The sequence below is a fragment of the Mus musculus genome, chromosome 2, assembly GCF_000001635.26.
Source record: "Mus musculus strain C57BL/6J chromosome 2, GRCm38.p6 C57BL/6J".
Lineage (NCBI taxonomy): Eukaryota > Metazoa > Chordata > Mammalia > Rodentia > Muridae > Mus > Mus musculus.
Window position 1 is genome coordinate 5444956 of NC_000068.7, and position 16876 is coordinate 5461831.

At 44.1% G+C, this 16876-nt stretch overlaps 1 protein-coding gene across 8 annotated transcripts in view; it reads right to left on the reverse strand.

Annotated features, from left to right (window-relative positions):
* Window positions 1–16876, reverse strand: part of Camk1d (calcium/calmodulin-dependent protein kinase ID) — a 421404-nt gene that overhangs the window by 151499 nt on the left and 253029 nt on the right. For 7 of the 8 annotated variants that reach the window (NM_001290375.1, NM_177343.4, NM_001290376.1 and 4 more), the window contains one exon: window positions 115–189. The exons of the other annotated variant lie outside the window; for it this stretch is intronic. In NM_001290375.1, the coding sequence (NP_001277304.1) occupies window positions 115–189 (75 nt within the window). The remainder of the gene's footprint in view (window positions 1–114; window positions 190–16876) is intronic. 8 annotated transcript variants of the gene reach the window in all.

Below are 16876 nucleotides of genomic sequence, written 5' to 3' on the forward strand. Positions count from 1 at the left end.
GTGCCCCACAGACATCACTATCATATCGTCTTGCCTCACACAGTCCACAGCATTCCTTCGTGAGGTTCTGGGGTCCATAACCCTCAATACTCATCAAACAAGCAGGGTACTTACAGTTGCATGACCAGGTAGAGGTGATTTGGGCTTTCATAAATATCTTCCAAGGCAACAATGTTTTCATGCTTAATCCTAAAAGTAAAAAAGAAAGCGCACACACTGTGATAAGGACAATTATACTTGAAGACAAGTTCATGACAGAAAAAAAAAAAAACCCAACTCCTTGATAAAACATTGAAGACTCTACTTCCTTGTTCCAAATGTATTCCTTAGCTCATCACCCCCTCCCCCACCCCATTGTCTTCACATTTCTAAGGCCTTAGAAGCCCACAGCCAACACTGGATTGAATGCCATGGCTGTACATGTGCATATGGATCAAATCTCTCAATACTGTATTTCCTCTCACTGCTCCATGACAAGTGGCAGAGCATCCTGGGTAGAACTTAATAACTTCTTTCTTCTGTCTTGACGCAGGGACAGCACAGCAGACTAGCCTAAACAGCTCCCTGTGTGTGGGTCCATCCTTCCCGACAACCGTTACATTCTAGGGAACAGCTTCATGGTGATGTAGGCAAAGGAAAGCCAGCCTGAACACCTCCACCCGAGTTTACATTTATCCCACTAGCAAATTCAGTTTCACAAGTGAATGAACTAGTGGGTAGCAAAGCTAATTTCATCACAAGTTTTCAAAACAATACAGATTCGAGCCATCTCTTGACAGTTGGATTTCTTATTTTCTCTTTCTCCTGATAATCCCTGATGTTAGTGGATTACAAGGATAATCTCTACAGCTAGCCCCTGAATCTTTTGAGAATTTGGCACAAATGCAAACTCTGATAATATAAAACCACAGTGGGTCCCAGCCATCTGTATTTTAAGACCCTAAGACAGTGTGTATACATAAAGAGACTCGAGAAACAATGAGAGCAGATAGGTAATTTTCAAAATTTAGTGCAAAAATGACTCCCTCGGGGATCTGGTACCAAGTCAGGTTTTGATATAGTGGGTCAAGGGTAGGGACTTAGCATCTATCTATCTATCTATCTATCTATCTATCTATCTATCTATCTATCTATCTATCTATCTATCTATCTATCTATCTATCTCACCAAGAAGCAGATGCTGCTGGTTAAGGACCACACTGAGCATCAGTGTTGGAGAATGAAGACAGCTCAAAAGAAGGAAACGGATTCTTTCTAGATCTTAAACTGGGTTCTCCATGAGGAGCAGTTTCTGCTCAGCATGTCAGGATCCAAATTTATTTAATGCATATGAGGGAAGAATTGTTTCAATCCTCAATGAGCTAATTATCTCTTACCACCTTTTGCTAACATCCCTGATGAACCATTTAAAGACAAGGTGGGACATGCAGGTTCCTGTGAGCCCCCTTGAAAGTAGATTCACACAACCTTGTGCCTACAACAGGCTTGTTTAATAAATATTTGCTGAATGAAAGGATGGATGATATTTAAAGGCCATTGCCACAGAACAGGAAAAAAAAACAACTTTCCATATGTAGTTTGTGAAAATGAAGGAATTTTCACCCAAGTGTCATATGGCTTCCTCTGTAAGAAGAGCACTAAAAGCTGTAATGAACAAGACAGCTCTCTCGATTTGAGCTGGGAGAAGAGAAGGTACTTAACAAAGAGTGGCAGTACTTAGCTCTGATTTCTATAGCTCTTATTGGTTAACATGTTTGAGGGAACTAAAATAATTACACTATATTCACATTTCACCCACCTCCTGTGCAGGGCGCCTACTTAACTATCAGTAACTGTCACTACAGAGGTAAAGCAAAATAGTATCAGCAATGAGTTCCAAAGACCAGTGCACTCAATAAACCACGCCACCAAAGAAACAGTCTTGCCTCTTAAATGGGAACTGTCAAAATCTTAGATATTTGTGGAATCATCCTTATTGGCTATATGTGAGAGACTACAATCAAAGAAAGTGTATATCATATACATTTTTTCTTTACAAGAGCATAAATATTTTCACTTAGTCACATCAATTTGGGCTGTCAGGGCCCACATTTATAGATAATTGAGATTAATGGCACCACACAGAGGGGTACAAAATGAAATACTAGAGTCACAATTACCTCCAAACTCTAGAAAACAACACACTCTTTTAAACATACAAATATGCTCCAGATATTGTATCGTTATTCATACGGAACATAAGCATCGATGGGAGCTGCATGGCCTCATGTGTTGAGTCTTAGTATCACACCTGGGCACATCATAGATTGGCACCTATGAGCCTGGCAGTCTTTGGAAGCTAAACCAAGCAGGCTGCTTGAGCCCAAGAGTTCAGTCATTCAACAGTTAACAACCATTTCATTAGACTGCATTCCAAGACTCCACTGTGTTCACAGCATTTGCCTAATCAAAATGGCAGGGTGTAATAAAGGCCAAAATGCCTGACTTGGGTTGGTGGGATGGAGAATTTGGCCTGTCTTAATTGGTTGCTGACAGGAAATTAATTTCCGTGCCCATTGGAGCATCCCAGGCACTTGCGGGGGAACCCACGGATGGTAGGGACCAACCAGATGAAATGAATGCCTGAGAAGACGCTACTTCAGTAACTCTGCCTTCCAACCAGTGTCTCAGCGAGGCAGGCGGCAGAGCAATCTGTCCCACACCGGGTTTCTATTAAGTATCTAGAAAAATACAAAGGGGGGAAGGGGGTCTTGTTTTCAAAAAACTCATCTCAATGAAGCAAACCACGCAAGCATTAAATGGCAAACTCTGAGATTGCCTTTAAGATGACAGAAAGCTGTCCTGTGTGGGTCAGAATTATAGAAAAGATCTCAAGAATATGATGGGGCTGAGTTTTCATGGTTAATGCTTGTACAAGCATACTTGAGTGATTTCAAATACATCCCAAAATGGCCTCTTCAACATCTCTTAAGAAAAGTGCTTTAATTAACTTGGAGCTGTTAGAATGTAGTAAAAGAAAACATGCTGGCCTCCTACATCTACATTGAATCACGCATTCCCCGTCCAGACTCCTTATGATACAGACAGATTAAACTTAACATTTTAAAATTTATAAATTATCTTTACAAAATACTAAATAGACATCCATTTCTAAGGCTAACACTTAACCATCAACTGAGTCCCTTCTTTCCCTTATTCATTCAACACATATCTGGTGGGAGCCAACCATATACCAGGCACAGTCATTGGAATTGGGGAGTTAGTGGTGGACAAGACAAGAGGGATACTCAGCTCCCGTGAGCGCACAAGCTATAGCCAAGAAGCCTTCCCAGGGAGTCTGATACTCACTAGAAATTAGCATCCCTGTCGTTAGTCATTACTTCTGAAAGCAGCAGAGATTAAACCTATATGTCTTCCTGAAGAGCAGGGAGGTTCATAATGCCTAGGCTTTTCTTTTGTCATGGATCCATCTTCCTTCAGGTATCTTACAATATAGTCTATAGTCACTGTCTCTTATCACTCTAGTGGCATTCATTTGACCAGACTATGTTATTCAAGCAAAAGTAATGACCCAGGTATGAAACACAGCTATCAAGAGCTGGGTATTAAATAATAGTGAAGCTATTACTCAGCATGAGCTAGAGATTCTCCATATGCAAATAAATGGACATTATGTATGTGCAAATAAATGAACATTATGCATATGCAAATAAATGGACATCATGCATATTCAAATAAATGGTAATACAGGGTTCTCTTTTCAGCATCTGTGTAAGCCTTCACATTTAAGAAGGTAAGTTCTATGTAGGTAGGAATCTTAATGATTTCAGTCACTACCGTCTCCCTAATGCCAAAGAAGGGTATGGCAGAGAACATTTTAAAAACCATTTGTGGAGTGAGTGAGTGAGTGAGTGAGTGAATGAATGAATGGGCAAATGAGTAAAATGAGCTCAGGCTTCACTAAGCCACCTATTCATTTTTACTTGCATTTTTCCAATCATATTTCCTTTCTCACCCAGGCTTTTGAACTTAAAAGTTTTCACCCTTCATTATTTTGCTTATTGTCTTAAGGCTTCATTGCTATAAAGAAATCCCATGATCAAGGCAACTTTTATTAGCTAGGGGCTTTATTAGGTGATGCAGGCAGATGTGATGCTAGAGAGGTATCTGGGAGTTCTACATTTTGATCCACAGGTAGCAGGGAGAGACTATCACACTGTGTTGGAAGACCCTGCTATTAAGGCTGTAGGCTACCATGACCGGACAGGCCCCTGAGCTCTGAGCAAAATGGAGGACCCCATTTTCAGTGGGGTTTCCTCTTCTCCACCTGACTTTATCTGGGACATCTGCTTCCTGAGGAATGTCACTTAGTCATTGGTGAGATTACAGGTTCAACTTCCTTTCTCCAGATCAGAACTTGGCCGACAAGCAAGCACCTATCATGCCTCTCCATGCACATGAGGCATCCCCGGTAGGTACCTTAAGCCTTAAACATTGTACAGTCAGCCTCTTCCCACTTTCCAAGGTTTATACAGCCCTTGTTCACCCCAAATAAAATATATGCACAAGCTGTTTTGGGGAATATCTGTGAAGAGAGCTGTTTTCCGGAATACCATCTAGAAGCGCTGTAACACCAAAATCCTCAGAGAAGCCTACTTAAAACTTTAAATGGGAAAGTAGTATTCCACCAGAGAACCCCATCCAGATAACTGCCATTGGTCAACTGGCTTTGATTGCCATTTAAGTGCACTCTCCAGAGTACTATCACTGAGCTTATATTTTACCATTAATCCATGAGACAATCAGGGGACGGCTGGAATGACATTTCTATATGCTATAAGCCACGCAAGACTATTTAAAAGAGAAGCAGGGTGTTTGGGAGGATTCGTTCTTAGTAAAGCCGAGTTAGCCCTAGAAACCACTACAGTCTTTGTTAAATGACTTAATTTTCTGCTCCAGATTGGTACCCTGCATTGGAGTCCAGCTTCTTGCTCTGTAGATTTCAGACGCCCCCATTTTATGTTTACAGACTCTGACAATGTCTCTGGTATTGTCTTCCTAAACATCTCAACAGTGGTGCTGTTGTAAGCAGTGCAGTTTTCCCAGTCCCCTGGGACATGACAAGCCTAAAGTCACCATCGAACACATTTCATCCCTTTCCTTTGAGCCTATCTACCGAGCTGTTTGATTACACCATTTGTTGAGCATCAAGTGAGTGTCAAGACTGTACTAAGTCGAGTTGGTTTTCGTTGGGGCTGAGAATTGAACCTGCCATCCACTTAACACCATTAGATCCTAGGGATTTCTAAATACTTTATTTAAATTAACAACAACGTTACAGAGTAGGCATTATTTTCCTCCTTTAAAGAGGAAGACAAACATCTGGTGGTATAGTATTCAATTTGATCACAAGTCATAATTAGCATTGTTGGGATTTGGTCTAAGTTTATTCTTCTAACAAAGCCTGTTTTAAATCCATTTACATAATTTTTGTACTAACTTAGTGTGATGATTAGTTTTCGTCAATTTGATAAGTTGGTATCATTTGGGAAGGTAGAACCTCAATTGAAGAAATAAAAGTCTCCATTAGGTTGCCAGGAGGCAAGTCTATGGAGCATTTTCTTGCTTGATGAACACATTGGGAAGGATGAGCCCATTGCAGGCACGTCTACTGCCATTGCCTCTGCTTGTATGCCTGCCTCCAGGATCCTGCCGTGAGGTCCTTCCCTGACTTCCTTTCATGATGGGCTAAGTCAGGCTCCTTAGCCAAATAAACCCTTCCCTCTCCAAAGTCATGGTGTTTCATCACAGCAACAGAAAGCAAAGTAGGACATGAGGTTGGGGCCCCTTTGAGGGTTGCACCCCAGATATTATGCAAATCAGATATTATGATTCATTACAGAAGCAAAATGACAGTTAGAAAGTCTCAGTGAAAGAATGTTACGGTTGGGGGTCACCACAGCATGAGGAAGGGTCACAGCATTAAGGAGGTTAAAGGGTCACAGCATTAAGGAGATTGAGAAACACTGATAAGAGACTATAAATCTGGAGTTATCTGTATAAGATGATGACACCTAAACTTAAGGTGTCCACTTCGTCATTAAGAATGCAATACCCACCCCAAGGACTGAGAACCAGCTGTGCTCACAGGAGAAATACGTTCAGTCTCCACAGTCAAGCTCCGGACATTAGGCCTCCCTTCTCTTCCTGAACTCAAGCGGCAACAAGTTGCTAGGGTGTTACACTGCTTCACTTTATTAAGAGCTGTTTTTAAAATGTTCTTCATCAAACCCACTAACGTGTAGTGCATCAATATAGACCCCTAATGCTGCACACAGGGTTATGTACTGGGACTGGAGAGATGTTTCAGTGGTTACACTGCTCTTCCTGGGGACCTACATTCAGTTGCCAGCACCCACATGATGGCTCACAATCATTTGCAACTTTGGTTTCAGGTGATCCGATGACCTCTTCTGGCCTCTCTGGGCACCAGGCAAGCAAGTGGTGTACAGACATTATGTGCAGGCAAAGCACCCATACACATAATATAGAGTAAAATAAATCTGAAAAACAGGAATTCATACTACCCAGGGAAGCTGCACAAACTGCCAGAAGACTAGGATGGATCTCCACCCTGAGAGGCCAGGCATGTGGCTCAAACTTTCTAACTTGGTTTGCTGGTTTGTAAACACTGAAATATATGCTCTTCTTATTTTACGGCCTACTAACCCATTTTCATGTGTTTGTATCAAACATATGTGAGCATACAGATGTATCATAGGGTATGAGGAGGTTTTGTCTGTAACAACTATGTGAACAAATGTGTTAGTAGACAGTAAAATAAGAGCAAATATTTCAAAATTCAAATCTTCACATCTCTTCCCTTTGCTACCAGCAGATGGAGCCATAATCAATAGGACACTAAGGAGGGAGGCCTATGGTACCTAACATACTCAAAGGTAGTCTAAGTTTACAAGTCAATTTTGTCATAGATGCTTTTTACTGTTTATATAGTAAATAAAATGGGTTTACATTCCCCAGTTGTGAAATAAGTTTTCCTTTGAGTCACTAAAAGTGAATAAAGGGGACTGGAGCGATGGTTCGGTGGTTATGAGCACTGACTGTTCTAAAGGACCTGGGTTCAACTCCCAGCACCCACATGGGAGCTCACAACTGTCTGCAACTCCAACTCCAGGGAGTCCAGCACCCTCACACAGACAAGAAAGACACCAATTCACATCAAATAAAAACAAATAAATCTTTTTTTTTAAGGCGATAAAAAAAAGCTGGAATTGTGGCTCAGTTAGTGGAAGGCTTGCCTAGCACAAACAAGGCTCCAGGTCCAAGCAGGCTCTAATGAAACCAGGCATGATGACAAGTGCCTGTAACCTCAGCACAAGACGTTTCAGGACATCCTTGACTACATAGTGTGTCCAAGGCCAGCCAGGGCTATGGGAGACGCAACCTCAAATAAAAAGAAATAAAGACTAAAACTTCTTGTTCACAATTTATCATAGTTTCATAAGAGCATCTTAAACATCTTCAGGACAACACAGGCACCCGGGATGAGGACAGTGGCAGCTCTCTTACGTGATGTGGCAGACTGGAGCCAGTGCTGGCAGGTCCTCTGGGAGGGGCCCTGAAGCACGCACTCAGTCTCTATGTATTTGACCATGCTGTAGCTACATCACTGCTCAAGGTCTCAGGTTTCTTATCTTGAAATTACCTAGCTCAACAGGACACTCTTCAAGCTTCTTCCTAGTCCTTCCCGTCAATGAATCCAAAATGATAATGAAGCCAACTGCATTGAGAAATAAACAGACGAGACTTACGAAGCTTGACTGCAGGAGTCCAAGTTCCCCAGAACAGTCTTTACTACCCCCATGGGGCCTTGTTACAAACTCACACTTCACGGGCTCCTCTGCATGGTTAAGTTCATCAATCAGATGTGGGATTTACTGGACTTTGAAGTCATTCATACAAGAATGACCTGCTCCTCTTTCTATAATCAACCTCACATTGCCTGAACTCAGAAAAAATACTCAATAGTTTGCTTATGTATTTTATAAAATACTTTCCAGAAGAGGGCCTGGTTGTCTTTCATCCAAAGGAGAAATAATTTAGACCCGAGCGCGCGAGTGTGTGTGTGTGTGTGTGTGTGTGTGTGTGTCTGTGTGTATCTGTGTCTATATGTGTGTGTGTGTGTGTGTGTGTGTCTGTATGTGTGTGTCTGTGTGTGTGTCCAATGCTCAGCTCACAGAACTCAATGAAAGAATAGACAATTTATTCTGACATCCATAAAGCCTTACAGATCCTCATGGGCTGATGGGCTTACAAAATGTTGGAATATTTGACTGCCAATTGCTTTCTGCTTTCTATTACTACCCTTGGAAAACCAGCCGTGGGTCACAAGACCAATCCTATGTTAGACTTATCTGAGAAATTTTAAGATCTACGGAAACCTGACAGGGAATGCAGCTTTGCATGTACAAAGCCCTGGGCTTCATCAGCCAAACGTCACCCACCCATTCGCCCTCGATACCTAGTCCTGTTCCTGGACCTTTAAATTTACTTGCCCTGGGATGTGCCCTGTGCATGGTGATCTGTTTATTAAAACTACTCACCAAGCAGTGGCAACACATGCCTTTAATCCCAGTACCCGAGAGAGGCAGAGGGGCAGAGGGGCAGAGAGGCAGAGAGGCAGAGAGGCAGAGAGGCAGAGAGGCAGAGAGGCAGAGAGGCAGAGAGGCAGAGAGGCAGAGAGGCAGAGAGGCAGAGAGGCAGAGAGGCAGAGAGGCAGAGAGGCAGAGAGGCAGAGAGGCAGAGAGGCAGAGAGGCAGAGAGGCAGAGAGGCAGAGAGGCAGAGAGGCAGAGAGGCAGAGGCAGAGGCAGGTTTTACTCTGTGAGTTCAAGTCCAGCTTGGTCTACAGAGTAAGTTCCAGGGAAGCCAGGGTTGCACAGAGAAAATCTGTCTTAAAAAAACAAAACAAACAAAAAACCAAAAAACCTTCTCAAATGATCTAAGTGGACACAAACTGCTCAGTTGTTAAACAGTTGAGAAAGAATTTAGATGCTTAGGTGACTGGTGAGCCCTCAGGTTTAGTGGCCACTATAAAGTTATCCTAGGGGGATACATTTTCTTGACAACAGACCGTGTACTAACAGTAAGATTCTGGCTGTCCTGAGGAGAGTTTAGGGCCACACAGCCAGCCACACGGCCAGCCCGTTACTCCCCCTTAGGGGAGTGAGAAACATTGACAAGTTCCACCTGGTCACCTGCAACGCTTGTTTGTAATATTTCTTAGGCAAGCTTGGCAAGACTACTGCTTTGTGGTAGTATTGTTGCCTTTTTGGTACCTGTTTTGAAGAATAATATATGTGCCCAGGGCACTTGGACCCTGAGAACAGACACTTGGAGACTTGGAGGCCATTAAGGTGTTCAGTGTTCTTGGAAGAGAGGCAAACCCCTCAGGGGGGTTTATTAGCTCTGCTTGATGTGGGCATGGAGTATCCAAAGCACCTTCTAAGCTGGGTTCACGTTCCCTGTGGATGTGTAAATGTGAATACTGCAGCCTCGCCTGTATGGGATACTGTTGCCGACATAGATCAGGCCTCGACTTCATCCACCCCTCACACTGAAGGCTTGAGTTCGCAAAGCTTCCCCTCGCCAACACTGCTTTAAACTCACATGGAGGAAGGGGTAAAAACAACGCCTGGGGCAAAATTCTTGTTTCCATTTTCTGCCCTCCCTCCAAAACCCATTATTTTCTCGTCACTGATGAGCCACATTCACACCACTCTTGGTTTCACAGACCCCAGGATGACTTCAGACTATTAGCTGCCTAAGCACAGGCTCAGAAACATGGCCCAACAGGAGGCAGGACCTTCCACAGGACCACAGAGACCCAGGCGTCCTGAGAAGAGGAGGTCCCAGGGCGACCGCCTCTTTTCACAGGAGATGCAAGGCAGCTGGGACCCGAGTACGATCATAGGCATTCTGACAAAGCAGATGGAATAGGGTGACATTTATTTAGAGAGCAGTTAGCGAACTGTCAAATAAAAAAATGAAGAAGAAGAGAAGCAGAGCAGAGGGAAGTCTGTTTTGAACACTTGCCTAATGCCTGTGGCTTTGCAGACTTAGAGGACCAACGTTCCCACTGCGACAGGCCTTGGTGTTCTAGGAATGTGCCCACACTGGATCCAAGCTGCTGGATCCGCTGTTCCTTGACTTTTGCATTTTGGTAATTAATGATGTCACCCAGTCTGTCTGGGTCAGACCAGGCTGCAGAGAACCTGGCACATTCTAATGAGTGAGAACCTCTTTCAGGCAACTATATGTCAGGTATTAATGAGCATGTTTCGTGATTAGCTCTATGTTTGTTTTTAATCTCATATCTGTTTTTCTTATCATTTCCATTGAGTGTACAAGAAGCACAAGGTCCTCTGTTCTTTTTTGGGAAAGTAGCAGCGAGTTTCTTTGGAGCTGAGATTAGCGTCGCGATTAGAATCGGGTTTTGCTTTGTCCCAGAGTTTTCAAAAGAAGCTTGCTACAGACCTCACCTCTTGGCTTCGCAGTACCGGGTGGCTGAGTGTGCTGAAGCAGTTCTGAGTTTATAGTTTGGTGGTGCCCTGATAATAAAAGACCAGGACCCAAAGGATATTAGCTCTTAGGAAGTATCTCAGGGCCAGCTTAAGCACTGCTTACAACATACTCAGGACACTATAAACAGTTTGTGAAAAATCAACTGGCTGCTATTCACCTAGATTTCTAGAAATCCCATGGGGGTGGCACCAAGAAGACTGTTCAATTGGTAAGGTGCTTGCTTTGCAAGCTTAAAGCCATGAGTTCAAGTCCCAGAGTACATATTAAAGCAACAACAAAACAGGAATGGCAGCCCAGGTTTGTATTCCCATCACTAGGGAAATGGAGACAGGCCAATGCAGCTGACCCAGCCTACTTGGAATATCAAGGCAAGCAGAAGCCCTGTGTCAAAAAGCATAGTAAATGGGTGACCAAGAAACAAAACCTCAAAGCTATCCTCTGGTCTTTTCTCTCTCTCTCTCTCTCTCTCTCTCTCTCTCTCTCTCTCTCTCTCTCTCTCTCTTGCTTGTGTGTGTGTGTGTGTGTGTGTGTGTATACAAACATACAGACACACGCACACACACCAGAGAGAGGGGGAGGGGAGAGAGAGAAATTTCAGAGTTTCAAGAGAAATTCATAACTTAACAGTCCCATGAGGAAAGGGGACATAAAACCAAGCTGCCATATGGAACCCTGACAATGACACCCAGGGAACCAGACAAGAGGAGTGTGACACTCACTGCTCTCCTGTTCAGCAGAGCAGCTGGCAGACTCAGATGATCACAGTCTGTAAGCCAAAAGCCAAGGTGATCTGGGCCAGGCTGAGGTCACACACAGGCCACTGGGTGCAGTGGCAGTGCCTTACCTTATCACAGCAGCCAGGCAGAAAGATCTTTGCCTCCCTGAGCACCAGACGTCATTACACCCACTTTCCCTGGTGTTTTCCTATCTTGTTTTTATGGTCTTCTGGTTTCCCAAATATTTTAGAAAATTCAGTGCAGACCCTGAGACCACCAACGTATCTATTGTCTGCACTAGCAGAATTTACCATAGACAATGTAAAATCAGAAGTCAAAAATTCACACTGATACATAGTGTACTTCCCTGTCTAGGTACTGGATTCTGTTCAACAGCTTTAAAACATGTTCTGCTATCAGGGCTCTATGATAGGGTATTTGCCTAGCACAGGCAAGACTCTGGGTTTGATTCCCAGCAAAACCACCACCAATAAAACAATCTACTACTAAAAACTAAAGACAAGACAAACAAAATAAACAGAGGGAAGGGAGTAATATTGATAAAACAATTTAGAAATTCAATTTAAAAACTATGCCCCAAGACAGTTGTTACTGATACATTTCAATACAAAGGCAAGTTCTGCCCTAATTCTCAAAAAGTTATCTTCAAGGATTGGGAGATGGCTCAGTGGATAATGTGCTTGCTGTGTAAGCACAAGGTCTTGAGTTCAGATACCCAGGACCCTTGTCAAACCTGGGCATGGTAGTGTGTCTAACTGGGGAAGTAGAAACAGGTGAGTCCATGCAGTCCACTGGTCAGTCAGGCTAGCTGAACCAGTGCTCAAGTTCAGAGAATGACACTGGGTCTGGCTTGAGCTCCTAAAACCCCAAAGCTCACCTCCATTGACACACTTCCTACAAGACCACACCTCCTAATCCTTCTCAAGTAGTATTACTCCCTGATGACTGAGCAGTCAAATATATGAGCCTATGTGGCCACTCTTATTCAACCATCACACTATGGGGAGGCTCCAGGTTCATAAGAGATCTTGCCTCAAAAAATAACATAGAGAACAGTAGAGCAAGACATGTGATGTTAACCTCTGACCTACAGACAGACAGACAGACAGACAGACAGATAAGAGAGAGAGAGAGAGAGAGAGGGAGAGAGAGGTTGGGGTTCTTTTAAATCCCCCCTCTTATTTAGGATTTATTTAAAACCCAACAGTAATTTTAAATAATTTCAAGAAGCCAGCAATACAACTATGAGGATAGGGAAGAGGTGAGGAGATGCCAATACACATAAACAAATGCATATGCCTGTATGGAAATTTTCCACCCCTTAAGCTCACACGCACAATGCTGTGGCAGGTGAATGGCCAGCCGCACTTATTCCACTGCAGGTAGAGAACATGGCAGGCAAAAGAATCAAAGAACACTTGAGGGGTAAGAAGCAGAAACCATACAGAAAGGAGCCTTAGAAAAACTAGGTCACCTCTGAGGATCAAGGTCATCAGGAAGAATCGGGAAGCTATGGGAGGACTTACGAGTGACATGGCTCATCTGAGACAATTAAGGGAGAAACCTGGGGACTCAAGACTGGCAGTGTGGGGATCTGCTCGAAGGATGTGGAGGTGGAGAGACCATCTAGTGTTCGTTCATTTTTTGGTTTTGTTTATATATTTTTCCTGTTTAATTCTCTCTCTCCCTCTCCCCCTCCCCCTCCCGCTCCCTCTGCCTCTCTCTCTTTCTATTCTTGGGACAAGAGCTGGCCTCACTCATGGATTTAACATCTGGATACAAAATATGATCAGCTCTGCCCAGGGGAGTGGTTCTTCCCAAGATAGCACTGGACTGTGACACCTCTCAGGGGAAGAGGGACAAGGACACAGGGAGTACCCTGTTCACACTTCAGAGTGGAGCAGTGGAGGGGGCAGGTGGGCAAGGAAAGCAGACCTGTGGCTGTTCCCGTGCTTCTCTCCAAGTCTGCTGCCTGGAGCAGCCGCATAGCACGCAGTATGTGCAGAGCGTATATAAAACCCATAGAGCCGGCTTCCTAACACATCCAGAGAGTGTGGAGGAGTGCCAGACATGGGGTGGAGCAGTGAAGGCAGAGAGAGGAGACACAAAGCCAGGTGGCCCCTGGGCCAGCTCATAAACACAGGCTGAAGGTAGATATCACAAGACAGCCTGAGCACACAGCTACAGAGCCTGGTCCAGTGTCTTCCTCGGTACCCCAGGGGTATCCTGTGTCCTGGGCCATGGCCAGTGAGCCAGGCTCAGGGAGAAGGAGAAAAGGCTTGGGAGCGGGTGGAAGAGAGCAGGTGATGGACCGTGTATGTGGTATGGCTGAAGCAGAAAAAAACTCCTTAAAGATGGCAGCCTGCTCCAGGGGTAGATATAACACGGTGAGAGGCTTGTTGTCAGGTTCACTTTCAGGTTTTAAGTTAGAGAGCTAAGAAGCAATATGTAGGAATCAAAATGCCCACGAAGAGGAAGGCATAGGTGTCTCTGCCACAGGAAGGTTTAATTGGACTGTGTGAAATAGACCCGGTTAATCGCACTTGGAGTCCTGACCTGCTCTCTCCCACTCACGGTGCGACTCAGAGCATGGACTTTTACCTCAGTCAACGCTGAATTTCCCAGCAGACAGTTCATTTACACATTCCACCTTCATCGTGAGCAAGTGGAGAAAGTCAAATTGACTGTAGTGTAAATATCTAGATTTCCTCAGAGAACAAGGCTGACTCACACACTCTTAACAGGCGACGATGGCGAGACCAGGAGCCCTGAACACCGTCAGTTCACAGCTCTTCACCAGCATTTTCCTCCCTCTGAAGGAGGGGCGGATGGTGAGGCAGAATGGCTGCCTGTCATTGTCTGGGCTTCCTTTTTCCAGAGTATTCATACATCTTCAAAAGCAGGCATCGCCGGCTGAATGCTCGTAACTATCTTCAGGAAATACACAGTGTCGGTCAAGAATTCCTCATCTTTACCAGCATCAAACACACGTGTGAATACATGTTTACATGTCTGTGTGTGTCCATGCATGCACACACGCTTGCATGTGTTTATGTAGGTGAATGCAGCTACACAGAAGAGAGGGCCATGTGTATACGTGTACAGAGGCTAGAGGTCAACTTTGGGTCTCTTCCCATAGACCACCTTCTGTTTTGAAACAAAGTCCCTCGCTGACTTTAAATTCACCAAATAGGCTAGGCTGACTGACCAGTGAGCCCAGGGGTCCCCCTGTCTCAACTTCCCTAGAGCTGGGATTGCAAGCCTGTGACGTCATGCCTGACTTTTTCACGTGCGTTCTGCACCTTGAGTTCAGATCCTCCTGCTTGCACAGAAAGATCTTCACAACCAAGCTCTCTCCCAGCCCCAACAGCCCACATTTTGAACAGAAATGCGCCACCTGCTTGAGAGAAATCAAAACAATAAACTATCTGTTAGTGAGAGATGCTCTCAGCCAATCAGAAGTCACCAAGGGCTCCCTGAATAGCACACTGTCCCTGTTCAATCATTCCCTGGCTGTCTCCTTTTCCAGAAACATGACTTCAGCAGTTCTTTCTGCTTAACACTCACTCACTTGGGCAGTAAGACCCAAGCAATGGCTGTAGAGGCGTGTAATAAGAACTTGGCAAAGAACAGGCTTTAAAAAACACCCAAGATACCAACTGTCTTCTGGTCAGGGCCAATTCCCCACTTACAGCTACAAAGAGGAAGGGTCTTTGGAGCCGAGGCAGGGTAACATGTCAGTCCTCTGGCAGAGGGGGCATCAAAGTCAAAGGGTGCCGATGCAAAGCCCGGAACACTTGCAGCTCTTAGCCGGCCTTCTAAAACACCACACCTAGGCAAGTGGAGGGTGCCAATCACACAGTTTAAGTCTCTAGGGATTCAAATTGTTAGGCTCATCTGGAGACCAATATCTAATCAAGACAGTGTCCATTTGCATGAGAAAACCACCAGTACTAAGCTAGTCATGGTGACAGAGGGTCTCAGAATATCAACCCTTTATTTGCCATGCACCCCCATTGCCCCGCCTTTTTCAATGGTGGTTATTGAGTCCCGGGCCTTGTACCTGCTAGGCATGTGTTCTGCCTCTGAGATATTATTCAAGTCCAACTCCTAACAAACAACTTCCTAAGAAATAAAATCAAAACAATCAACTATCAAATAAAACTCGTATGCAGAGTCATCACAAGTGTGTGGTTTTCATAGTGGGCTCAGCCAATTCCGCTGGGATTTGGGGGTCTGACTCTATAGCCCAGACTGGCCTAGAACGTACAACCCTCTAAGCTCAGCTGCCTGACTACTGTGTCTGTGTCTGTGGGTACGTATCACCACATGCAGCTGAGCTAAGGTCTCATCTGTTTCCTGGGTGTCCAGAAACTCGGTCTGTTCTTCTAAACCCTATCCACACACTGCACACAAACATGCCTCAGGGCTCAGATGGCCACAGTTCTGCCAACTCTCCGAATGCAGGGCCCAGAAAGAATACCATACAGACCCTTAGAAAGTCACTGCAAGATGCAGAAGAATACTTTCTATAGCCAAAGGAGGGAACAAATACTGGAGAGGAAGGTCTTCTTCACCTGTGTCCTCAAACCACAGATGTCTCACTCCACAGAAGAACCACAGCAATCGTGACAAGAACAACTTAAAGTAGTGTCCTCCGGTCCAGATCAAAGAATAGAACGTTTTGGAACACAAAAGAATTCTTCCCCAAGTAAAAGCCAACTCTACCCTCTCTACACATAGAATTCTATGTAAAGATGTATATATAGATCTATTTATTTGCTTGTGTGTGTATTTATTTGTATGTATGTATGCATGTATGTATTATGTATGTATATATGTATGTATGTATGTATGTATGTATGTATATATGTACGTATTTAGAAATGGGTCTCACTATGTAGTCCTAGCTGGCCTAGAACTCACTATGTAGACTACACTGGCCTCAAACTCACAGAGATCAGCCTGCCTCTGCCTCTCAAGTGTTGACATTAAAAGCATGTACCATCACACCCAGCTGTCTTTTTACCTACACACACTTCCTAAGAAACTGGTACTTAGAACTGCAGGTTTCTAAAAGCACAGAGTCCAATATGGCAGCTAAACACAGTTTTGATGAAACACAACAGCATCCTTCCATGCAGCTGGGTGCTGCATCTTTTCTTGCTCCATACTGGGTTTTATTGCATGGATGTCATTAGCATCAGGGTTTGTGAAACAGAGCTAATCATAGTTCATTCCAATGTTTAATTTGAAAAGCTAAGAAGTAGGGGAAGAGCCTACTGTTTATTTATTAAAAAGTACGAAACTGTGATTCAAGCGGCTGCTGACCTACTCACGGCTTCATGATTAGTTACGTTACACAGCCTGATTCACACCCACGGCTTGCTCATTGTCTGGGTACACCATTTTCTACAGTGCTAATGGCTCTGAGATCTGCAAAGAAATTATGGATGCTTACTCTGTGTTTCTTTAAGACAGGTACATTTTTTTCTAACAAAGGAACTTTGCTATTTCTGAAATATTATGACACTGT